Source organism: Eretmochelys imbricata, chromosome 1 (genome assembly GCF_965152235.1).
Source record: "Eretmochelys imbricata isolate rEreImb1 chromosome 1, rEreImb1.hap1, whole genome shotgun sequence".
In the NCBI taxonomy this organism is placed as follows: Eukaryota; Metazoa; Chordata; order Testudines; family Cheloniidae; genus Eretmochelys; species Eretmochelys imbricata.
Window position 1 is genome coordinate 273,547,784 of NC_135572.1, and position 26,313 is coordinate 273,574,096.

The following is a 26,313-nucleotide window of genomic DNA, read 5'->3' on the forward strand; positions in this document are numbered from 1 at the left end:
ACTTCTACCTCATGTAATGGAATGGACATGAGCAACACATCTTGAAGAACAGTTATGAAAGGTAGGTAACCGTTTTTTCTTCACGCGCTTGCTCATGTCGATTCCATTGTAGGTGACTCACAAGCAGTATCCCTTGAGGCGGGCTCAGAGTTCATGGTCACGCGGCTTGTAACACTGCTCTACCGAAGCCAGCATCATCTTGGGCCTGCTGGATAAGTGCATAATGAGACGTAATCAAACTATTTACAAGGCCCAAAGGCTCAAAGACCAGAGAGAAAGAACTGCTAACCCTTAATAGGCAAGGGAAAAGGTGCTCTGACTAACCATCATGGGCGGTAAGAAGGAACTGAGACGGTGTAGGGCTGGCAGTGCCTAATATACTGATGCATGAGCATGGCACTCAAGAGGGCGCCACAGCCGACCCTATGGATACCACAAAGGCAAAAATCTCTTACGACTGTGCACATGGGCGTGCACACACAAAGAATGGAATCGACATGAGCAAGCACTCGAAGAACTAATATTTAGGTCTTGACTAGAACATAGAGTCTAAGGCCAGAAGGGGACCATTATGATAGTCAGTCCAGGGGTTCTCAAACTTCATTGCACTGTGACCCCCTTCTGACAATGAAAATTACTATATGACCCCAGGAGGGGGGGAAATCTAAGCCTAAGGCTGCCTGAACCCTGCCACCTAGGGCTGAAGCCGTCGGGCAGTGGAGCTGGGGCTTGGGCTTGAGTCCCATGAGGTCAAAACCCACAGTTTGAGAACTGGTAAGTAGTCTGATTGCCTGCATAACACAGGCCATAGAACTTTTCAGAAATACTTTCTAGATCATACCCTTTAGAAAAAAACATCTAATCTTGATTTAAAAACTGAGTGATGGAGAGTCCATCATGATCCTTGGTAAATTGTTCCAATGGTTAATTACCCACACTTAAAAATTTACAGCTGATTTCCCATCTGAATTTGTCTAGCTTCCAACTTCCAACCACTGGATTGTTATAGATTGAAGACCCCATTATCAAATAGTTTCCCCCATGTAGGTACTTATAGTCTATAATTAAATCACCCTTAAGCCAGTGGCTCTTAACCTGGGGTTCATGCACCGCCTTGGGGTGTGAGATGCCCTTTCTGGGGCTGTGAGACATACCAGATTTTTTTAGAAGGTAAATCATGGAAAACACAAATTAAGCACAGGAACAAAAATGAGCAGAGAAATAAGTCAGTTTCTTTGTAACCAAAGCAGTAATTTAGTTGAGGACTTCAAAAATAGAGAGTTTATCCTTTGCCTAGCGTACATGGCAGATGTATTCACACACCTAAATGAACTCAACACATCTATGCCAGGAACTGGGATGAACATGGTAACGGCCGGAGAGAAATTATCTGCTTTTATTCATAAACTTCCAGTTCCAATAAAGTGTGTTGAGAAAAGAAATTTCACTAACTTTCCTTTTCTTGAAGAAACAGTTGTTTCAGAAAATCAAGGAATGACCATCGCAACTGAAGTGACAAAGCATTTGCACCAGTTGAATGACTCTTTCCAAGGATATTTTTCCACTAGAGATCTTGATGTGGCAAAGAAATGGATACTGGATCCATTTCTTTTTAACTTGGATTCCATCAGCAATAGTGATTTGATGAAAGATTATCTCATTGAATTATGAGCCAAAGGCCGAATCCGAATGGAGTTTGAGACAATGAAGCTTGAGAATTTCTGGTGTGGTCAACTAGCACCATTTCCACAACTGGCAAAGACAGCGCTGGAGATCCTTGTGTCATTTGTGACTACACACTTGTGTGAGATAGGATTTTCATCACTCTTACACATCAAAACAAAGGCCAGAAACCGCCTAAATACTAGTGAGGACATGCGTGTGGCTATTTCAAAAAACGTTCCTTGTTTCTCAAACATCATTGAACAAAAGCAACAGCAGAAGAGTCACTGAGCTGGTAAACTTAAAGTGTGTAATTTTTCATGTATTCTTATATTTATTTTTAATTTCGCAGTAAAATTATAATTCTCTCTCTTTCATTCTACAGTTATGATATAGCTAGGTTTAAAGAACTGACCTACTTCAATGATTTTGATAAGGGGTGTAAGAACATATTTTGAGAATCAAAGGTAAAGTAAAGGTTGCAGTAAAGGTTAAGAACCACTGCCTTAAGCTTTCTCCTTGTTAAGCTAAATAGATGGAATTTACTCTCTCTCTACAAAGCATGTTTTCTAATCCAATTTAGTAACATCCTTCTTGAATTGTGGACATCAGAGTTGAACACAATATACCAGCAGTGGTTGCAGCTGTATGTGTAGACAAGCCCTAAACAACAGGAGAAGAGTTGTTTTCTGAGGGCTGATTGCAAAGCCAGGGATTGTATACATGAGAAGCTGAAAGCCACCAGAAAAAGCCAGGACACAGCGAGAGAAGCCCTGGGAGGAAGCCACAGAGTAAGATTTTATTGGACCGTGTGCTGGCTGGAAAGAGGCTTGGAATTGTAAACAAGCAAATGGGCTCTTGTTTGTTTCTGCTGTGTTTACGGAAATAGGACTTTGTTGGTGCAATCATGTTATTTATAAAGAATATACACAAATACCTGGAATTTCATTAATTTCTCCTGATAACAGAAAGAATCCCAAGAACCCAAATACTGGCTAGCTGCTCAGCTCAAAAGGGGCAACAATATCAATAGAAATTTTGCATTGGGAAGACAGATGACAGAATATGGCCCTTATTAATATGCAATGGTGGAGAGAGGAGACAAAACTTTAAAATTAGCATTTAATTTTTCTGATTTTCGTGAATGTTTTCCAAAGATTGGTTGTGATTCTTCAAACATCTTCTCTGGCTCTTTGCTGCATCTCTGCTGCATCTCATGATGTCCGTTCTGTGCATGTGTGCAACATATGCTCCAAATCCACAGATGCCTCAGCAGCAACCACTTGAAGAAAAACTGAATCCAGGACTAATCATCATTCCGGGATTGTATTATGCCCTTATTGTTGGATAAATGGAAGTGCAAACAAAAAAGTGTGATAATTAAAGTTTTCCACATAGGTTAGCATTGCTTGCTTTTATGGAATGCTGGGAATAAAAATATTCACTTTTACTTCCAACATGAAAATATGAAAAATTCATTTATTTTAGTAAGCAACCTCATTCAGATTTCAAAACTACACCATTTTCATTCACAGTACAAAGTCGTATGAATTTCTTTAAACTCTCATTGTGCATTTTATGTTTTATAAGATTACCGATCTAAAAGCTGATACAAGAATAAATTTATTGTTGTAGAATTGTGATGTCCAATAAACCAAAATACAATGTCATGCTATGACAGTTCTGCTGATCTTGAATCGCAGCTGACACTATAGTAACATCACTTCACACACTTCATGAGAATTTAATGCTTTAAACATAAAACTGCCACTAAATACCGACTGTACAATTAGACAAGTAAACAAATACTCTATTAAATATCTTGCCCAAGGCCTGAGATCACTATAATACATTAAAGCAGTTTTGATTTACAACTTCAAGCCCGAAGATCTGTACAGTGGTTAGAACTGCCTGAATTTTAGCACTTATGAGAACAAACCACTTCCAATTCAATATCAGGGACCCATTTATTCTATTGATTTTGTTGCAAGGACTGGAACACTAAGGGGACTTGGGGGTACTAATCCTAGTCTCTAATGTCTTATGTGACTTCCTTGTACATCAGTCAAATCCTATTGGAAAGAGAGGTACAAAGCAGAATCTCATTGCAAACCAGATAGTTTGGAAGAATTTACCCAGAAAGCTGTTTCAAAACAGAAATTATTAGTAAATAAAATGCATCTCAAACTGCAGAGAACATAAAACAGACACAGGGTTACACACACACAAACATTTTTACAGGGTATTTCTTTAACCTTGAACTGCACAAGCCAATCAACTCAAAAACACTCACAAATAAGTCACTTCTCAAGTCCAAGACTGAGATCAAGTGTACATAAGCTTACTTGAGGAAGGAATGCTATTCCCTTTCTACTGCAATTCAGGTAGATATAGGCATACTAAACATATTTACACACAAATCATAAAGAAAGAAAATCCTCTTTTTACACATGGCAGATGGGTGACATTTGACTTCAGTCTAAACTCTCACATTTCATTTTTGTTCTCACTGTTAAATGTAACCAATACAAGTGGTATCATGGCATCTAAATACATGTACGTACAAAGCAGGATACAAAATCATCAGCAAATGCATCTTTCCCTTGCCATATTTTTCTAACTTAAAAAGACAAATGCAGTATTTAAGAAAGTTGCAAAATAGTAACGTGTCACAACAATGTAGGTCGCTAGGAAGACAAGACTTTAAAGAAAAAAAAATGTGTTTCAATACAGAGCTTGAAATATTTGACACCTATTTGTCCGAAGACCAAGCCTGCTCAGCCTCAGTGTAAAGTACCTGTACTGTCAAACCCCTCAAGACCCTGGTACTCCAAGGCCACATCCGTTTTATTCACATTACCACATCTTCCCTCCCTCACAACAGCCAGCTGTGCCCCCAATAGTAAACAGATACCCTACCCATTCCCCCAGTTAAATTTGCCCTCCTTTTCAATAATGGATGCTCAGTACCTTTTTGCAAGGCTCCTCTGATGCTACTACCCTTCTGCATATACAAGAGGTCCTTGGTCTTCCACATAGGTGACTCCACTCCATATCTCCCACCCTTATGGGAAAAGCAGCAGCAGCAGTTCTGTTCCCTCCCTCCACTCTTGGATTCCTGAAAAAGATATCCGCTCAGGAGCTACTCAACTCTCTCCCTCCCAGGAAAGGAGTCGGCAGGTGCATGGCCCCCACTCAGTTCACTTGCCCAGGAAAACTTTCTACCAGCCCTAGTCGAACAGGTTCTTCAAGCCCTGTTAAATACTGTGGCCCCATTTAAAAGGCTAATTTGTTTTACTGATTTTGTTTGTTTTTCCACAGTATTCTCCAGACTTTAGAGTACAAAAGGGTCTGAACCAGAAGCCTGTGACTAGGCTTATAGTCACTAATTTACACTGCATGAGAGAACAGCAGGAGGACAACTAATGCTTGCACACAGAGGAAATGCATCTGTATTTCCCCAGTGTTTATAGTTTGTCTTTCACACTAAAAAAGTGGCAGTGAAGTGAATCAAAAGGGAACTTGTTCCCTCGTCCCTTTTTAGCTTTGATATATTGACTCCAGTTTTCAGTTCTAACAAAATGAGTTATAACACACCTGGACTGCAATCCTCGACTAAGAGCCAGACTCATGCAGAACTCTATTGCAGTCAATGGAGGTCTGATAGCACAGAAATAAGTGCAGGATTGGGGAGTTACCTAAACAAATGTACTTGATGCATGCAATGTTTGCACATATTTTTAAGTTCATTTCAGTGTTAAGGGCAGAAACGTAGAACCTGCATTAATTGTTCAAGGAAACAACACCATTTATTTTACAGTGGATGATTATTTTGATGAGACAAATATAAATATTTTTATACATTGCCTAGAGCTAATATCAATTTCAAACCAAAATTTCCATTCTATTTGAGGGCTAAATGCATGGAGAGGAGAAAAAAAGCAGATACAGAAAATAAAGAAGGGGCAGTATAGGTGTGACCCATCTTCCCGACTTACGTCTGAACCCATGGAAGTCCTTCCTTCACTAGGAAAATGGCAGGCCTGACCATCTTCTGTAACATTCTCTCTGCATTTCTCCCCCATCCTTTCCCTAATACCTCTGCAGATTCCAGATATATATGTTATTGTCGATCCAGTAGTATTAACTTTGACCGCATGCTATACTACTGTCTGCAGTTCAACCTGTCATTGGGGCTTGGAGGTGAGCAAAAGCAGCAGGAGATAGCAGAGTCAGCTTCATAAACACTCCCTCTTGTTACAGAGCCCAAGAAGCATTGCGGAGGCATAGAACTCTGGATTTTGGAAGCTATGCCTCATTTCACAGGGAAAACAAATTTTGCACCAAAGTGCTGCACAGAAAAAAATTCAAATTATTCAAGCCAGACAGAAACATTTATCCAGTATATTACCTGTGTACAATCTTCCTCTCTCTCAGAAATAAACCCTACAGGACATAAAAATAGTTTACAAAGAACTACCCTATACTTTGAATTGGAGATTGGCCCAACTAAAACCACGGACCCAAAATTCTAAATTTTGCAACTGTCCTCTCTCTCTAATAGGCTGAACCAAAATCCTAAATCTGAATGCCCCCAAACTCTCTGTGTGGGATGATCAAGAGAACGGGAGTGCTCAAAATCCAGATTAGAATTTTTTGGCTTGAGTGCATCTCTACCTTGAATATCAGATTTTACAATAAACTATATTAACAGTGGTCATTTTTAACACTGTTTTATTTCCCACATAATTCAGGAGAATGCAGACTCAAGTAATTCTTCAAAGTCTTGCCTTAGATTGCCCTAATAAAGTACATCTCTCAGAAATCAGATGCACAAGTTCATTTATATAAAAAAAGAGACATTAGGATCACCCACAGTATAGAAGGTCATTAACCATATATGTATCGAAAATGTTCAGTTGTCCTAGTATCGTTTAAATTATGCTGCTAATTCAATGTAACCTACAATATCTACCAAAAATATCAACAGCACATACAATGTGCATTTAAAAAAAATTCACTGATCCCAGATATTTTAAAACAAAAGGACTAAGGCAGCAGCTATAATACACAGGTTTTTTTAAAAGATACATTTAACATTTTTACTGCTTAAAACTGTGGAAATACAATTTAACAAAAATACAAGTCACATTTACAGCATAAGGCCCTTTGGTTTCTTAAGCAGCAAATGAAAGAACAATATTATTAGAGAAAGGCTTTGAAAAATAAAGTACAAGTTTTCTATAAAGAAAAGTTAACTAGTTCTTCCCTTCTCAAAATAGCCAGCTATAGTCTTCTAAATATTACACAAGAAGGTTCCTGAATTTTCTAGGAAAGAAAGAGTTAAAACCAAACAGTAGAAAACTGTCAGACCAGAGATTCTATCACAGGCAAGCTGAACATCTACCTGTTTGGAAGCAGAAGAAACTACTGCTTAATTTTCTCGAGAACTTTATTAAATTTGGAGCAATACATTAAAAGGATTTAAAATAGTTATCTAGTCACCAAATATATTCTAGTACTTACAGTTCTGCTTTTGAGAAGTCACTTCATATGCATTTGTCCTTCGTAAGAGTTTGACAGAAAAAAATCTGAATAATTTTTCATTTTAAATCAAGGCAATCATGGCAGACTGCTTTTTCACATAATTATACAGCACTAGTTTTGAGCAGTCCTCTTCAGTCTAATATAGATGGAAAATGTTAAGTGACCCAAAACGTTTCCATGTAACTACGCAAAATATATCCAATTTTGAGGCAGATCGTCTTAGCCACTAAAACAGAAATATTTCACTTACAATATACCTGCCACGTTTTAAGCAGGATTTAGAAAGTCTTAACATCAATGGTACATGGCTCTTGCTCTGGTGCTAAAAATTGGGAATCAAAAATCACGAAGCAAGTTATAATCTAGCATGACTATTGGAGCAGTGCTTTTCTGTGTCCCAAACTTGCTTAAAGTTAATATCACAATTTCACCCCAAAAATCTCCATTCTGTTTTAGTGAGAATTAGAACGATCACCATCATCACCTTATTCTTGTTGAACACTACTGCTGTATTAATCCTTCTTTCTCTCTAAGGGTATGTCTACACTACGAAATTAGGTCGAATTTATAGAAGTCGGTTTTTTAGAAATCGGTTTTATATATTCGAGTGTGTGTGTCCCCACAGAAAATGCTCTAAGTGCATTAAGTGCATTAACTCGGCAGAGTGCTTCCACAGTACCGAGGCTAGAGTCAACTTCTGGGGTGTTGCACTGTGGGTAGCTATCCCACAGTTCCCGCAGTCTCTGCTGCCCATTGGAATTCTGGGTTGAGATCCCAATGCCTGATGGGGTTAAAACATTGTCGCGGGGGGTTCTGGGTACATATCGTCAGGCCCCCGTTCCCTCCCTCCCTCCGTGAAAGCAAGGGCAAAGTTTCGCGCCTTTTTCCCTGAGTTACCTGTGCAGACGCCATACCATGGCAAGCATGGAGCCCGCTCAGCTCACTGTCACCGTTATGTCTTCTGTGTTCTGGCAGACACAGAACTGCATTGCTACACAGCTGCAGCAACCCATTGCCTTGTGGCAGCAGACGGTGCAATAGGACTGGTGGCCGTCATCGTCATGTTCCAGGTGCTCCTGGTCGCCTGTGTTAGGTCTATCAGGAGCGCCTGGGCAGACATGGGTGCAGGGACTAAATCTGGAGTGACTTGATCAAGTTATTCTCTTTAGTGCTGCAGTCAGTCCTATTGAACCATCTTATGGTGAGCAGGCAGGTGATACGGATTGCTAGCAGTCCTATTGCATCATCTTCTGCCAGGCAGGCAAGAGATGAGGATGGCTAGCAGTCCTATTGTACCATCTTCTGCCGAGCAGCCATGAGATGTGGATGGCATGCAGTCCTTCTGCACCGTCTGCTGCCAGCCAAAGATGTAAAAGGTAGATGGAGTGTATCAAAACAAGAAATAGACCAGATTTGTTTTGTACTCATTTGCAAACCCCCCCCCTCGCCCCACGTCTAGGGGACTCATTTCTCTAGATCACACTGCAGTCACTCACATAGAAGGTGCAGCGAGGTAAATCTATCCATGTATCAATCAGAGGCCAGACTAACCTCCTTGTTCCAATAAGAACAATAACTTAGGTGCACCATTTCTTATTGGAACCCTCCGTGAAGTCCTGCCTGAAATACTCCTTGATGTAAAGCCACCCCATTTGTTGATTTTAGCTCCCTGTAAGCCAACCCTGTAAGCCGTGTCGTCAGTCGCCCCTCCCTGCGTCAGAGCAACGGCAAACAATCATGCATCTGAGTTGAGAGTGCTGTCCAGAGCAGTCACAATGGAGCACTCTGGGATAGCTCCTGGAGACCAATACCATCGAATTGTGACCACAGTACCCCAAATTCGACCCGGCAAGGCCGATTTAAGCGCTAATCCACTTGTCAGGGGTGGAGTAAGGAAATAGATTTTAAGAGCCCTTTAAGTCGAAATAAAGGGCTTCATCGTGAGGATAGGTGCAGGTTTACATCGATTTAACGCTGCTAAATTCGACCTAAAGCCCTAGTGTAGACCAGGGCTAACAAGATAAAGTGAAAGCCAAAACATTTCCCTTCAAAACCTTAGTCTCTTATACATGATTAGAGATATTTTCATTCAACACGGCTAAAAAAACAGCCTCTTGGATGCAACATAACTGATTCTTCCCATAGTGTGTCATAGTACAAATTAGGGTCATGCCAAATTTAGGCTATCCAAATCGACACCCCATCAGGATTTAGCACATATTGAACAGAGACTTGAGTATTGTGGGGGCACTAAACAATATAAATTAGCGTGTTACAACTTAACCATTTTTGTTCAATTTATGGAGTAAAATTACACAAATCCAAAAGCTATTCAGAACAAATCTCTGAACAATTATGAAATATTTAGCTTCTGCTTTTATGAATGGATGTATGCAGATTGATGTATCCTGACTTAAAACCCTGAAGTTGGGGAAAAAGAGCCAAGATTATTTATCACATAAGACAGCTTGACAATTATGAGATTCTACTGCATTACCAGGTCAGCCTGAAAAAAAAATCTTTTTCCGGTGCAAGTCTTTATTTTGCTAGGTGGAAAGTTTCCCCAAGTCAAATTTTTATCAGTCATACAAAGATGTTAATCAGCTTACCCATCATTCAAATTGTATCAATCTTTGAAAAAGAAAGCAAGACATTTTACCCAAAAAGATCTTTTAAGTCATTGCTAGCTGAGCTGCTGTTTGTCATGGTGTTTGTTGGCTGTGCAAAGTTCTGAGGGTTAAAGAAAGGATTACCCTGCATACCAAAACCAGGTTGTCCTAGAGTGTTCATCTGTGGGCCCAAAACAGAACTGCTTGCACCCGGGGAACCTTGAGGGGGTACAAACTGAGTAAGCCACTGGTTTGGTTTCTGTTGTGACAATTGGTTCATACTAACTTTGGGTTTTTGAGGACCAAAAAGACTATCTAAAGCAGAAAGGTCTGGGGATCTGTTGTGTTGTGTCGGCTGTGAAACTCCAGATGTAGCACTCACAGGGCTGTAGTTTGGCATGTTGGCAGTTGGTACTATGTTCATCTTGGCCATTCCAGTTGCAGTTGGACTACTGAAGAAATTCTGGTTTGTAGTACCTGCCCCAAGGCTGAATCCAGAAGTCTGAAATCCCATATTAGTATTTAGTCCATTTGTTATGTTTCGCTTTGTGCTCTCAATAGGTGATAAAAATCCCATTCCAACAGTCATAGATGGGACAGAAGAGAAGCTACTTGAAGAAGCAACTTTAGGTTTGCTGATGGAATGGCTGGTCAAAGACGACATATTATCTATCAAGGTATCTGTCAAATCCTTTGTCTGAAAAACATACAAGTGTAGTTATGTGCTTTTGCTGCTCCAGACATACTAGCAACACTTTATTACATTGCTTCTGCAGTTAAGATACAAGTGGCCCTCTTTTAAACCCCAATTTTCAGAAGCTGAAATTACTTCTATTCCATGTTTTCCTTAAACTTGGCATAAAAGTTAATTTCTTTACCTTATACAAGGACAATTTGGTTACTTTGGTACTCAGATTTTTGAGTTGTTCCACAGATTTGGCATCTGAGTCTGGCAAACACTGTTTTTCTAAACTAACACGCTGAGACTACTTGAAAAGAATTTTCAGCACAGCTTGAGGGATCTGAACACAATTGTTTCCATTAAAGTCAAAGTGAGTCACATGGCTAAATGCTCACATACAGTATCATGCTGAAAAATATCTCTATGAAATATGTGCCCTGAGATCCTTTAGTGTTTTGAAAAAGATGCACTAAGCATATGTTCAGTAAATCAATATTCTATACTATAAATTGCACATTTTCTATATGGGTCTAAATTTAGCCTTCAGATGTATGTACAACTCTTACTGAGGTCAATAAAAGTTGCATGGCTCCTATCTGAGGACAGGCATTTTGTCCTCTTCAAAATGCATTGGGCTGCACCAATATATACATTGGTCTGAAATCATAGAAGTTGCACACAGACTGAAAATATGAAGAATAACTATGATCTGGTTTTATGGTCTTTATTCATAGAAACAGGAGTGCTGAAACCCACTGCTGTAAATATGGGAGACATTCATTGATAAGCAAAGTGAGTATACGCAGATCAAAGGGTGTAAAAAAAACAAGTCCATCCTAGTTTAGCACTGCACAGAAAGGTTTTCAATAATATTTTTCATTCAGTAATGGTAGGGGGAAAAAAATCATTTTTTCCTTCCCACTCTTTCTCCTCCCCACTTACCCCACAGGAAGAAGGTGTGTCAGGAAGGAAGGAAGAAAGACAAAGACAGAAAGGTCTTCTCCCTCCCCCACCCCGGCACTCCTTCCCTCCCCCATGTTAGAAAAAATGGGGAACGAAACAAGTCCTCTTGCCCAGAGTTTTTCACTAAACCTTTTCTTGACCAGCTCTACTTTGAACAGAGTTTAAATTAATCTCACATAAGAGGCGAAGCTACGTTTAAATGAAATTACTTTAATGAGATTTATTAAACTTTTAAAGAAAATTAAGGTACACAAAATATTTACATTAATATGTAAATCATGTTCTGACTATCCCACCAAAGTGAAGAAAAGGTTGCTGTAATATTCTGAAAGCAAGATGATAGCCAGAAAATATCCTTTGTTTGTATCTACCATCAACAACAGCCACAAACAAATCAATGTAACTTTTTCAACCACCACCACTGCAAGCTCTTCTTGTACCTAAAAATCAAGCTGGGTTTTTTTCCTCTGTTGTACATCACCAGACATCAACAATAAAGAAACTTTCTGGAGTCATGTGAACTGACAGGGGACGAAACAGCACCCCAGAACAGATTCCCCAAGCAAGAAGCAGGCTGAGAATGAGACCCCAACTCTGGGTCCATGAATATTCTTCCAGGAGATATTGAAAGCACCCAAGAACCAGATTTCTGTGCCAGAAGAGGCTTTCACCTCAGGACATCAGTGATCAGGAGCAGATTTACCTTGGAATAAACCATGTGGTGGCATGGGGCCCCCAATGACAGGGGGGCCCCCAAAGTGCAGGACAAATATCTGACAACCTGCCCCCAAATCCCGGCTGGCGGTGCAGCAGGGCTCAGGCAGGCAGGCTGCCTGCATGCCGTGGCTGGTAGCCCCACGCCGCTCCCAGAAGTGGCTGGCTGCTGGCATGTCTCTGCGCGCCCCTAGCAGGGGAGGGGAGGTGGCTCCACGCACTGCCTCTGCCTGCATACAGAGACCCACTGTCCCTCTCCCGCCAAGGGGCGCGCAGAGATGTGCCAGCAGCAGGGCTAAGGCGGTTCCCTGCCCGCTCTGCCTCCCTTCTTCCATGCTGCTTCGCTCCGAGAAGCGGCCAGCACGTCACCGTGGCCCCTGGGGTGTCTCCGTGCACGGGTGTCTCCGTGCACTGCCCCCGTTCCAAGCACTGACTCCGCAGCTCTCATTGGCCGGGAACTGTGGCCAATGGGAGCTGCGGGGGTGGTGCCTGCAGACAGCAGTGTGTGGAGACTCCCTGGCCCCCCACACCTAGGAGCCGATGCCAGAGAGGTGTGTGCACAGGTCACTCTGGGAGCCGTGCCGCCAGAGGTAAGCGCCTCCCCACTCCTGCATCCTAACTCCCTGCCCCAGCCCAGAGCCTGCACCCCACAACCAAACTTTCTCATTTACTTCCCATTACTTATAATATAGGAGGATGAAGAAAAAAAAGAATGAAGAAAGAGGTGGAGGGTGAGAGAAGATATGAGAGAATGTTTTTTCTTGGCTGAGTCCCGAGGGTGGGGGAGGGGTCGCCTGAAAATGCACACAGGGCCCCACTAATTCTAAATCTGCCACTGTCAGTGATATCAGCAGGCTTTGCTTTTGTAGACTGAACTCCAGGCATTCTTTCCTTTATTGAGTGACTATTTGCTCCAATCTCATCTTCATCAGAACCTCTCTGATGCCAGCCTTGCTCTACCTACCCTCCATGCTCCTTGCTCTCTTCTGTCCTCCCTCTTTCCTAATCACCTTTTTGATTCTTTATCCTTAAATATCTCCCATCCTTCTATCCCTTTTCCTTCACACTTGCTAACTTATTTCCTCCTACCTTACACAGACACAACTTTAAAAAAGTGTAATGAACAGCATGCAAACCACCACTCTGCTTTGCTTATGTGCTGCATTCCTGTCCTCCTCCCTCCCTTTATTTTTATCTATTTAGGCTGTGAGCTCCTTGGGTCAGAGACTGTCTTCCTGTAAGCTTGTATTGTACCTAGAACAATGGGACTCCAAATCATGATGTTGCCTCTGGACACTACTGCGTCATAAATAATAAATATAATTAATATTGCTTTTGAGGCACTGGGCAGAACACAAACACAATTTGTTATTACTTAGCTACATTGACTCTATGGTATCGACACTACTGAAAACAGGGAGTGGGGGAAGTCAGTAAATCAAGAAGGTAAGAAATAGAAAATTATCACTTTCATAACACATACAGAACTTGCAAGGAGATAGGGGCAAGGTTACCATGGAAACTGTTCAGTAGAGATCTTTTCTCACCTGTTTGACTGGAGCTGTGACTGCATGTGATTGAGGCTTAAGTGGTTGCTGGTTTTTCAATTTTTGTGCCTGTTCTTGTTCTTTTGCTAACTTTTGTTTCTCTTCAAGTGTAAGTGATACCTTTAAAACACAAAGCATTAGCATTAACATTGGAGTATGTCTCATGACTAGTTACTTCATTTATAATATATGAAATCTAAATGATAATGCTAGCTATTTAATGATACAGTACATACTTTTTATTCCAAAAATAAACTTCATTTCAAAACTAGCTAATGTTGCTAAGTGACAAAAACTTATCATAAAAACCCACCACATTTAGAAAACCCAAGTAGCTAAAAAGCAAGGAAATGAATTAAGGATATCATAAAACTAACACTGCCTACATAATTTCTCACCGAGTACGAAGAAATGGCTATCACAACACAGCTGCCTTATCTCTGAACCATAATTTGCTGCGTTTTTAAAAAACTCAACATATTTTATGTAGGTATTCTATTTCAAGGAATAAATGAGAAATATCAGCTAATATAATCTGACAAAATTGTGAAGTTGTAATTGGTGTTTCTTGGAAGAATTGGTGTTTCTTGAGAATAATGTATGTGTAGTTTGATAGTCAAATCTAAACTACCAATTTACTGTAAAATTAAGTTTGTATCTGTGGATTGTCATTTGAACTCAACAGTGTGTCATTAATATAAAACAGAGACAAGGTAGGTAAGGTAACATTTTACTGGACCAACTTCTGTTGGTGGAAGGTACAAGTTTTTGACCTACACAGAGTTCTTCAGGTCTGATGAAAGAAATCAGAGTGTCTGGGCTAAATATAAACTAACAGTTGGCACTCTGACTGCTTTCCCCAGATCTGAAAAAGAACTCTGCAGTTTTTATGTTCTAACCTCTCATCTCTCTGGGACCAACATGGCTACTACCATCCTGCAAACGAATTACAGAATTATATAATTTATGTATTTCTTTTTCAAAGGGTTCTTTATTTATATTTTGAGATTGCTGAAGAAAACTTTTAGGATTTAAATTTAATTTTTGTTGATGATGGGCGGGAACCTCCTTTTCAATCTATTTCAAATGAAGGAGATGATTCAGAAAATTGGGGGGAGGGAAGATTATATTTCTGAATTTCTTTTGGCTACTAATATAATTATATAATTATTCAGTAGCTGAAAGAACCTCAGATAGAGTATCAACTCTAAAAGCAAGCAATTTGGTTCCTTTCATTTTTTGCCTCCTTTAGCTTTTTGCCATCATGTTTGCGGTCTCAATTTTTTAAAATTTGCCTCTGCCTCCTAATCCAGCATTTGGTTTTTCTCTACATCCTCTTTAGTAACCTTAGGTTAAGGTTGCCTGAGGTAATGTAATAGAAAACGCAAATCAACTACCTACATTTTGCTATAAAGTTTTGTTGGTGGTGAAGTAGGAAAGAAATTAGTTGATATTACTTGCTGCTTATACTGCTGGTGTCACAAACAATGTCAGTTTTCGGTAAAACTGTTTCAAAGAGACTCAGGAACATAATGAAGAATTTAAACATTTCTCAATGCTCCTCACCATGTGGACATTCAGAGTGCAGTGCTGAGGAAAACTGATCAGTTATTCTCTTTAAGCATTAAAATGTATGATAGGTGTTTACATGCATACTTTTTCAAACAACACAGGCCTTTGGCTTCCAACACATCTGGATAACAAAACACCTTCAGAAAAAGAGCTTACCTTTTTCTGTTTTGATGAGAGCCCATTTTCTTTACTATGTGATCCACTAGTTGGAACGTCATTTCCAGCACTGTTAAACACCTTGTCAATCTGTTCAAATTGAAAAAGATTACCCATGAACAATTTTAAATTTTGTAATTTATGATTAAGATAAACCAAATATTGCAGAGATCATTTCAAATTTGATGCCTGTGTGTATGCAAAATATTGTCTCTTACCTGATTACTTGTACTATTAGATTTTGTCTCTTCAGATACGTTCATTTGATTAGTTATATCCAAAGATCTGTAGTACAGAGTACAAATATTACAAAAAGATGGATCCCACTCAAAGCAATGACCCTAATTCAGCAAAGTTCATAATTCTACGAGAATTAACACAAAAAAAAACTTCTCTTATCACAGCACTGTTGTATTTAGAGTGAGCGTGCATGCATGAGACACAGATTAGAAAAGGCAGTATTTAAAATTGTAGCGAGTTATTTAATGCCAATTTCAAATACTCTTTGTTTCTTTCCTAAACAGGAATAGATATGTATAGCTAGTTTAGTTAAATTGATTTAAACTCATGGTAAATCCCATACAATATCCCTAGAGTCTTCAGTAAGTTTTGTTCATGAAAGAACTCAAATTTTCTCCAATGTAATTTTTCAGTCCTCAACAACTGTTTAAATATATTTTCATACTCCAGAACTGTACTAAATAATGGAGATCTATAGTGGATTACCATATTGCATGAATTAGCTAGGAAACTGGAAAAAAAATCCCACTGACAAATGTGGTTTAATTTTATTACTGTACAATTACTGAAAAAGTACTGTATTATATTTTATAAAACTAATTTTTAGCGGCAATACAAGACCTCAATACAGGACGCAAATCTTTGCTGAGAAAGTGGTGGTGGGGAAAAAGACTGTCCATTTGTGAGAGTGATCAATGACTGAATTAGGAACTAGCAAGGCTCTACCACATGTGCTGCTACAGCTAGAGGTGTTTCACATTTGCTCATACAGGTGGAACTGAACTTCATTACAACACACACACACACACACACTTACTTTTGCTGTTCTTGCATAATATGAAGTTGTTCAAGTTTGGTCTTATGTTCAACCTCCAATCTACTAAGCATATCTTTTATGACAGAAATGAAGGAATTAAACTATAAAGGAAATGGGTGAAAAGTTAAGATTTTGCATTGTGATGGTAAAAATATAAAAAATGTATTGTGTTCTAACATTTTTATTGCTAGAAATCCAGCTATATAGAACTTTAAACAATTGTTCAGTATAAAACCTATATCAGGTGTGCACAGATACAGGAATTTTTCTAAAATTCACGTTTCTTAAGTGTGTTTTTTTTTACAGCAATATATTTGCATTGCTACACTACTGGCAACACTTGTAAACACGCTGCGAGTGGAAACATTAAGAATGCATTCTAGCTTTTGATTTGTACTGTTTTAATGTTAGGTGGTTAATTAAATTACCAGGACATTTAGAAGACATCACAATATTACTCCATGGCCCTTTTGTGATGCTTTGATTAAATCCCATTACATTTTGTCCTGAATATTTTATGGCATATTTGAATGGTATTGTATGTTTCCTAATGTAACATTTTCCATCAGCCTTATAACATTAATCTTGTTTAAATTTTTCCATAGTGTTTATATTCTACATGCATCATCTGCAAACTCAGACAGGTTTGTAGTCAGTCTCTTGAATAAATCATTGTGTAAAAACAACAGATGAGTAAAAGGAGTATGGGTCAGGGAAGTGACATGCTGACTTCAATTCCTCTATTTTTAGTCCCACAGTTTGAAATATTTACTTACTTTGAGTGCTGACATTCTGGCTAGAAAACCAGAAATGCTCTAAAATGCCAGAAAGTAAATGTAGGTCTGTTAGATGTTATTCTGAACTACATACTCTCTCGTGCCTCTATTAACTATAAGTCAAGACTGTCAGCTGATAATTTCTTACATTTGAAGGTATGTAATTCAGTCACTAAACTATACTGGATTTTATTGGCAAATAGTAGTGAAAATATTCTAGAAGCAGCTTTAATTTAAGATAACTAATGGATGCAACAGGTTTAGCGATGAAAACATCATCTTTAGAATCTTAAATTAGAATTATTGACCGGATCCACTATACAAATATTGCTCTTTAAGCCTATCAATTCTGACAATATCACTGTAAGCATTTATCATTGATTATAGTCACATTGAAATGCACTAACATATAAACTATTTTGTCAGAGAACTATGTTAATTTTGTATCTACTTCTAGACCAGCTCATTAGGTAAAAGTGTGCAAAAACAATTAAAACTGTGTTCATACCTGATTGAGATTAAGATTGTTCTCAATACTAAGAGGAATTAGATGGGGCAATACTTTTCCTGCAAGTTGTTCTTTGGTAATTCCCAACTTCTTATGAGTAAATGTACATTTGTAAATACCTGGTATAGAACATTAAAATAGCAAGATCAGTAGTTTAGTAGTTAATATTGTGAATGAGCTCCAAGAAAACTATACATATTGTACGTACTGATAATAAAACTGAACACAGGACTCAAAGAGGTCAGACTACCAGGGAAAAATCTGTACATAAAGAAACTGATTAATTAGAATTCGTTAGAAACTGATTTGCAACTAAACACAAAACTAGAAAAAACAAAGGTGAAGGACTGAAGTATTGAACTCCAATGTAACCTGGGCACAAAAAGACATGGTTTCCTAACAGGGGCGGCATTTCAGATTTTGATGGTGGTGGTGGGACTTTAGGCACCTGAAAACTCTAGGATTTGTACAGGGTTTGGGGGCAGATAATTTAGAAATTATTTGATAAGAGCACTGTATCTAATTCTTATATAAAAGAGAGAATTAAATAAGTATTAGACCCACTCAGCTCTAATACTAACATGTTCTGACATCTTGTGTCAAGTCACTTAGACACTGGTTAGGTTTAAAATTTTAATATATATTCTTACTTTGTTACTAACTCATGAATACAACAATTGAAACAATTGTAGAAAAATCTAGATTACTTTCTATCACTTTTTTGCAGTTCACCAAGCTCGGAAGAGATGATTTAATTTTGGAAACAACTTACTAGGCCAAGGCCCTGTAAGTTTATACTGCACTTGCCTGGGGCTCTAGGGGTTCTACTGCCATTTAAAGGCTAGTTACTTTCCAGCAAAGTCTTAGACACAACACTACAGTGACTGAGTTGCAGTTCTCACTGGAGAATATTTAAAACCAAACAGCAAGAACATTCCACATTTTCAAGTTGAGAAAAAATTTGAGACTTTGGAAGTATATCATGGCCACTGCAGGCAGGAAACGAAAATAAACAGGTACAGGAGCTCAGGGCAGCTCTTCCTCTTGAAAGAAAGTTGGAGGGTCAAATCTTCTAGTCCTTTATCCAGTAAAACTTCTATTGCCACCAGTGCCTCCACTCATAGATATTAACATGTGCTTAATAACTATACACTTCATACTTAAAATATCTAAGACATCTTATCCAGGGCTACACATTTTATACACATTGGCTCAGGGACAACATTTTCTGGCATATTCTGAACACTGCTGAGCACACAGATGGTCCCCAGTGAATAATACAAATCAATGTCATAATAATAGTTGACTTTATGGACTCCGTGGATGCAATTTTTGTCCTTTGTTCTGGAATTGGCCTGGATACAGCTAAAACCCTAAGAATTTGAGGTATAAACACATCTGATACTTATATGACACTTTCTGATTCCTTCCTTTTATTAAACTCAGAACAAAAAATTATTTTTCTTTAAAATGTAAAACTGCACAGCAGCCATTGTGCTACAACCCAGCATGGGGCAGAACTGTTACCTCTAGGGAATTAAGTGATCTCCTCTCATTTGACTCTCATTCTCCATCCTTCCTGACCTCTGTGCTGCTTTTCATGCTGTCAACCATGACATCCATCCCAACCAACCTGGGACCATTTGCTGGAGTCTCAGAGAGCTGGCCACCTTGGTTTTGCTCCCATCTATCAGAGTCCTCTTTTTTTGCAGCATGCAGGAGAGAGAGAGGCTGGTCTGCTGGATAGGGAGCTACCCCTGAAAGACCTGGGTTCTACTCCCTCCATGGACTTCCTGTATGACCTCAGGCCAGTGCCTTAGGGACAGAGTTTCAAAAGCTTTCAGGAACCCAAAGGTGCAGCTAGGCATCTAGTGGGGTTTACAAAGCACCTAACCTTCTGGGCACTTTTGAGAATCCCATTAGGTGCCTAAATACCTTTGAAAATCTGGTCTTCAGTCCGTATGTGCCTCAGTGCCCCTTCTGTATAATGGGGATAACAGCACTGCTCTACCTCACCGAGGGGTTGTGAGGAGAACATGAGAACAGCCATACTGGGTCAGACCAAAGGTCCATCAAGCCCAGTATTCTGTCCTCTGACAGTGGTCAATGGCAGGTGCCCCAAAGGGAACGAATAGAGAGGTTATCATCAAGTGATCCATGCCCTGTCACCCAATCCCAGCTTCTGGCAAACAGAGGCCAGCGACACCATTCCTGCCCATCCTGGCTAATAGCCATTGATGGACCTATCTTCCATGAATCAATCTAGCTCCCTTTTGAACTCCATTATAGTATTGGGCTTCACAACCCCCTCTGGAAAGGAGTTCCAGAGGTTAACAGTGCGTTGCGTGAAAAAATACCTTCTTGTGTTTAATAGAAAAAAGTTAAACATTGTAAGGCACTTAGATACTATGGTGATGGGACCACATAAGTCCCGGTGAAGATTTAAAGGGCCCAGGGCTCCTGCTGCTGCTGCAGTAGCAGCGGCTGGGAGCCCAGGGCCCTTTTAAATCGCTGGGCCCCAGGGTAACTGCCCCTTTTCCCCTGCTTCCCTGTCGGCAAAAGGGGAGCGACGTTAAAGCACTGCCGTCAGCTGTGTACGGGCCCGTACCGGTGGCCACTTCTTACCGGTATGCTATACCAGCCCACTTTCACCTCTGTACTACCTGTAGTTAAGAGCTCCACCTGGGGACTTGCATGCCTCCTGTACGAAACTCGGGGGGTAGAGGGGGAGGAAGGCTCCCACCCCCCCCCTCAAACGGTACCCTGACTTCCTAACATTCAGAACAAAAGAAAGGAGTAACTGGGTGGCTCAAGGTAACTTGTGGCTGTTGAACCCAAGTGACACCCATATACTTAGAGTTCATAACCTGCCCCTGGCAACCGTGAAAGTTTTGCTGTCTACTTGCTTTCTGGAGGGGTTCCTTCTGGAAGCTTAGGCCTGTATTAATCAAGAGGTTTTCACAGTTTATTTCTACATACCACTCCCAAATTAAGGCTTTATTCTCCACTGTGTCTGAGCAGAGCTTGGGAACAGTGCAGATGGGACATCAACAGGGAGATAATTATGACTCCCTTATTCTCAGCCAGCTGAGATCAGTCATAGCTGAGCCTCATTGTATGCCCCTCCAGATATACCCCTGCGCTGCTTTCTGGGCGATATAAGTGGTGGAGCCACCCATAGCAACAGAGATTCCCCTCTGCAGAGGAGGAATTCTTCTGGGACATTTTCCAGTCATTTTGACCTAATTTTATATAACTTAAGTGTCACAAAGTAAACTTGGTGGATCAGAGAACCCAGCCCATTAGTGTCCAAAAGAAACTGCTTAAGAGAAATGCAACTGGACAGTGTAAGGGGATTCTTTGCTGGACAGCAAAGCTACTTGGAAAGTCCAATTTTACAGCTTCACTACTGAAGAGGAAACAGGAGGTGACAGGGATTTATAGTGCTCTCCGGCAGATTCTCTGCAGCTGTGGAAACCAAAGGACCCATAGAAGATCCACAGGTCAACAGCTGTGGAGGATACTTGTGACTGAACTGAGCCCATAGACTACAAATACATCGAACAGAGAACAGAGGAGCATTGGGAATACAATTTGGAATAAAAGAAAATCTCTGAGAAATCCAAAATAGCTAATAGGCTTTTACATAAATTGTTAGCCATGGAACACATACAGCACTTCCAATATGCCATATAGAGATTACAACAACAAAACTAACAAGAAGGGAAATTAAATATTCATTACCTAAAATTCCCATAAGCACTGCAGGTTCTTTGGATGGAATTTGTTGTAGAAAGGGTAGAATGTCATCAAGTACAAACCACTTATCCAAATATTCCAAAATCTTTCCTAAGCACACTAACGAGTTCACGCGGACCTATTAAATATGTAACAGAAGTTAAGTAGCATCTCTAACTTCTATTTTTGACTAAAAATAAACATTTTAAAATACATGAATTTTAAATCTTTATAAAAACAGATACGATTTTTGTATTTAAACTTACATTTTAACAAAAGTGTTAAGACAGACTAAAATAACTGGACGAACTACATTTTTACAAAATTGAAATAGATAGACCCCAAAGTCCTCTAATACACAGTTATGATTAAACATTATTGTAAAAATAACATCTTGACCCACAGAAATGTAGGGCTAGAAGGGACCTTGAGAAGTCATCAAGTCCAGCCCCCTTACTAAAACAGGACAAAGTAAACCTAGACCATCCCTGACAGGTGTTTGTCCAATCAGTTCTTAAAAGCCTTCAGTGATGGGGATTCCACAACCTCTCTTGGAAGCTTATTCCACCACTTAACTACTCTTATAGTTAATATGTATCCTAAATCTCCCTTGCTGCAGATTGAGCCCATCACTTCTTGTCCTCCTTTCAGTGGACATGGAGAACAATTGATCACAGTCCTCTTTTATAAACAGCCCTTAACATGTCTGAAGACAGTTATTACGGTCCCCACTTCAGTCTTCTTTTTTCAAGACTAAACATGCCCTGTTTTTTATCCTTTCCTCATAGGTCAGATTTTCTAAATCTTTTATCACTTTATTGTTCTTCACTGGACTTTCTCCAATTTGTTCACATCTTTCGTAAAGCGTGGCACCCAGAACAGGATGCTATACTCCAGCTGAGGCCTCAACAGTGCCGAGCAGAACACATTCTTACATACAAGTCCTGTTAATATACCTCAAAATATTAGCTTTTTCCCCCACAACTGCATCACACTGTTGACTCATGGTCAATTTGTGCACCACTATAGCCTCCACATCCTTTTCAGCAGTCCTCCCATCTCACAAGTTATTCCCCATTTTGTAGTTGTGCATTTGATTTTTCCTTCCTAAGTGAAATACTTTGCACTTGTCTTTATTGAATTTCCTTCTTGAATTGTAGATTTCTAATTCTCCAATTTGTCCAGGTTGCATTTTGTAAGCACACACTCTGCTCCATTATCCAAGTCATTAATGAAAATACTGAATATAGTACTTGAACCCAGGATTGACTCTCCAGTGGGACTCCACTAGATACGCCCTCCCAGTTTGACAGTGAATCGTTGATAACTAAGTATGGTCTTTCAAACAGTTGTGCACCCACCTTACAGTAATTTCATCTAGCCACATTTTCCAAGTTTGCTTATAAGAATATCATTTGAGACTGTGTCAAAAACCTTACTAAAATCAAGATACATCATATCTACTGCTTCTCTTCTGCACCTCACCCCACCCACTAGGTCAGTTACCATCAAAGAAGGAAATTAGGTTTTTAGCATGATTTGTTTTTGACAAAACCATTCATCTACCCACCTTATTTTACTCTAGGTGCTTACAAATTGATTGTTTAATAATTTGTTTCAGTATCTTTCCAGGTACCAAGGTTCAGCTGACTGGATTCCCCATCCTCTTTGCTCCCCTTTTAAAAGACAGGTACTCTCTGTTTTCCCTTCTCCAAGTCTTCTAGGACCTCACCCATCCTCCATGAGTGTTCAAAGATAATTATTAATGGTTCACAGATTTCTTCAGCTAGTTCCTGAAGTACCTTAAGATGAGTTTTATCAGGCCCTGCTGACTTGAATGCATCTAGTTTATCTAAATATTCTTTAACCTGTTCATTCCCTATTTTGGCTTGTGTTCCTTCCTCTTTGTTGTGAATATTAATTGTGTTGAGTATCCAGTCAGCATTAAGATAGGCATTAAACAACTCAGCCATCTGGATGTCATCAGTTATTAGGTCTCCTTCCCCGCGAAGTAGAGAACTTACCACTTTCCTTCATCTTTCTCTTGCTCCTAATGCATTTAAATAAGCTCTCCTTACTGCCTTTTTTGTCCCTTGCTAGGTGTAACTCATTTTGTGCAGCCTTTCTGATTTTGTTCCTGCATCCTTATGCTATTCTTTTGTACTACTCTTTATCAATTCATCCATGTTTCCACTTTTTGTGGAATTCCATTTTGATTTTCAAGTCATCAAAGAGCTTCTGATGGAGCCATATTGCCTCTTACTATTCTTCCCTTCACACTAGAATAACTTGCCGTTGTGCCTTTAATAAAGTCTCCTTGAGGAACTGCCAACTCTCCTGAACTTCTGTATCCTTTAGATTTTCTTCCCTTGGGACCTTACCTACCAATTCTCTGAGTTTGTTAAAGTTTGCTTTTTTGAGTCCAATGTGCTTATTCTGTTGCTCTCATTCCTTCCTTTCCTTAGGATCTTGAAATCTATCATTTCATGATCATTTGCACCAAAATTGCCTTTCATTTTCAGATTCATACTCAATTCCTCCCTGTTGGTCACAATCAAGTCTAATATGGCTGTCCCCCTCATTACTTCTTCCACTTTCTGAAACAAAAAATTGTCCTCAATACTATTCCAAGAACTTATTGGAAATTGTGTGTTTTGCCTTATTACTTTTCCAACAGATATGTGTGTGAAGTCCCCCATTACTACCAGGTCTTGTGTTTTGAATATTTCCATGTTCCATACAATGTATATCCTCCACAACCCATTTGTTTTGCTGAAATGTCAGAGCAAGTTTATTTTAATTTCCAGTACTAAACATAACCTGCTTGGGGAAAAACAACACATTGAAAATATTCCATTTTGCAAGAGACCAATTCTGATATTAGCTCTTTTCCGTTATCAAAAATTAGAGTGGGAAAATATAGACTGCACTACTCTTCAGTACAGTTCATCGACTTGTGTTTGATACAGTCCCCCAACAGAAAGTGTATTAGAATTAAACTAATTCTACACTTGATATTATGCTCTAGACACACTATGATAGAATTTAGTGTTCTGTTGTGATATTGCCTTTGCAGTGATCATGAACAATACATTCTTGCTGTAGTTTACTAAATTAAGCAGATGTCACTGAGAGTGAGACAGAACCATAAGTGTGTACAAGTCACAATGTAGAAACTGGAGGAACCTGCAGTATCCTGCAGGACTCCTTCCCACACATCACAGCTTATGTCTTGGATTTCCTCAAAGAATAAGAAATTTGCTCAAAGAATAAGAATGGTTGCTAGGATGATTTAAACACTGCTGCTTTTCTTCAAAAACCTTTTCTGAACATAAATAAGGCTCAAACAAATATTAGGATTTTTTTTAATAATTGGTGTCTAAAAGTTAGGATCCTAAGTCCATATTTAGGTACCTAAATTACTTGATGGGTACTTCATTTTGAAAAATCTCTTCATTCTAATCAGAGAATCAAATAAGGCTTAATGCAGTTCAAAAAGTATGTGTGAAATCTACTTAACTGAAATGGCATATTACTTTATCAAACAGACTCAACGCTGAATTCAAGAATACCTAATCACTTCAATTATTCACATTTTTGACAGGACATATCTAAAATGGGGAATAGGGGGAGAAATCCAGAAAACTATTTTGAAAGTTTATATAATTCATATCAAGGAGCACTAGACAATTACTTTTCACATTAGCTAGTTTTCTCATATAACATAAAGAAGTATATAAAAGGAAAATCCAGAACAGTTCTTTTTAAAAACAAAAGAAAGTTTTGCATCACTGAAACACAAGTGATTGCATATTGGTTACTGAACAAACAGCAATACTTTTAGAAAAACCTGAAGTGAATGCACACTATTATGGTAGGAGTTGCTCTGTTTTCTGTACCAGGCTCTTGCTTTCCAGCAGCATGTTGATAATAATTAAAGCAACAACAGAAAAGCCAAAATGATCTGAGCACTATTTTAATGTTTTGGGAGTAGGGGATGGAGAGATCAAGAACATTAGTTTACTTACAGCAAGAGAGGAAGTTTGCAAACATGCATTTTTAATTCTTGGTATTAATGCATTTTTCATTGATGAGTAGTCTATTAGGTTGGCAAACGTAGGAATTATGTTAAGGCAAAGTTCCTGTAAATAAAAAACCACAGGAGTTTTTAAAAACTTCACTTTACAGTAAAATTAGTAATATATATACTGTAAGAGCAAAAATATTAGTTAAAACGTTCTCAATCCTCCTCTTCAACAAACAAACGTGGTCACCTAATTGATCCCCAACTTATTTTTAAAAAGCTAGAACTTCAAGCAGTCTGATTTACGAAAAACATATACTTTTATATTATAGAACCACCATTCAGTTACCATTACTACATGCTATATTAATGAAAACTACACTAGTACTACTACGACTACTACTAAAGCATAATTTGAGGATTCATGCCTGAAGAGTCCTTTGAATGAAAAGAGCTACATTAGTATCATAACTTCAAAATATCTGGATCAAGAAAAAGGCTTACATTTTCACAAAACAGTACTTTACAGAAAGCTAGTTTTTAATCACAGAAAAGCAAAGAATTAAAATATATATTTCACTTGATTTGTTACATGAAAAATAAATTCACAACAACAAATGTGACAGCACCTAAAATGCCACCTGACTACTACAAAAAGTGTCTCAGCAGTAAAGAAGTATCCAATTAGAATAATTACTTAGACTAAATTATGAATAGTAAAACTAACCTAAGATACAGAGACAGATAAAACCTGGTTA

At 39.0% G+C, this 26,313-nt stretch overlaps 1 protein-coding gene across 3 annotated transcripts in view; it reads right to left on the reverse strand.

Annotated features, from left to right (window-relative positions):
* Positions 1-3,107: 3,107 nt before the first annotated feature.
* Positions 3,108-26,313, reverse strand: part of SCYL2 (SCY1 like pseudokinase 2) — a 52,650-nt gene continuing 29,444 nt past the window's right edge. For all 3 annotated transcript variants that reach the window (XM_077831753.1, XM_077831761.1, XM_077831759.1), the window contains 8 exons: positions 25,560-25,673; positions 21,538-21,670; positions 17,794-17,912; positions 16,510-16,610; positions 15,671-15,737; positions 15,453-15,542; positions 13,725-13,844; positions 3,108-10,515 (listed from right to left, as the gene is read on the reverse strand). In XM_077831753.1, the coding sequence (XP_077687879.1) occupies positions 9,865-10,515; positions 13,725-13,844; positions 15,453-15,542; positions 15,671-15,737; positions 16,510-16,610; positions 17,794-17,912; positions 21,538-21,670; positions 25,560-25,673 (1,395 nt within the window). In that variant the 3' untranslated portion in view covers positions 3,108-9,864. The remainder of the gene's footprint in view (positions 10,516-13,724; positions 13,845-15,452; positions 15,543-15,670; positions 15,738-16,509; positions 16,611-17,793; positions 17,913-21,537; positions 21,671-25,559; positions 25,674-26,313) is intronic.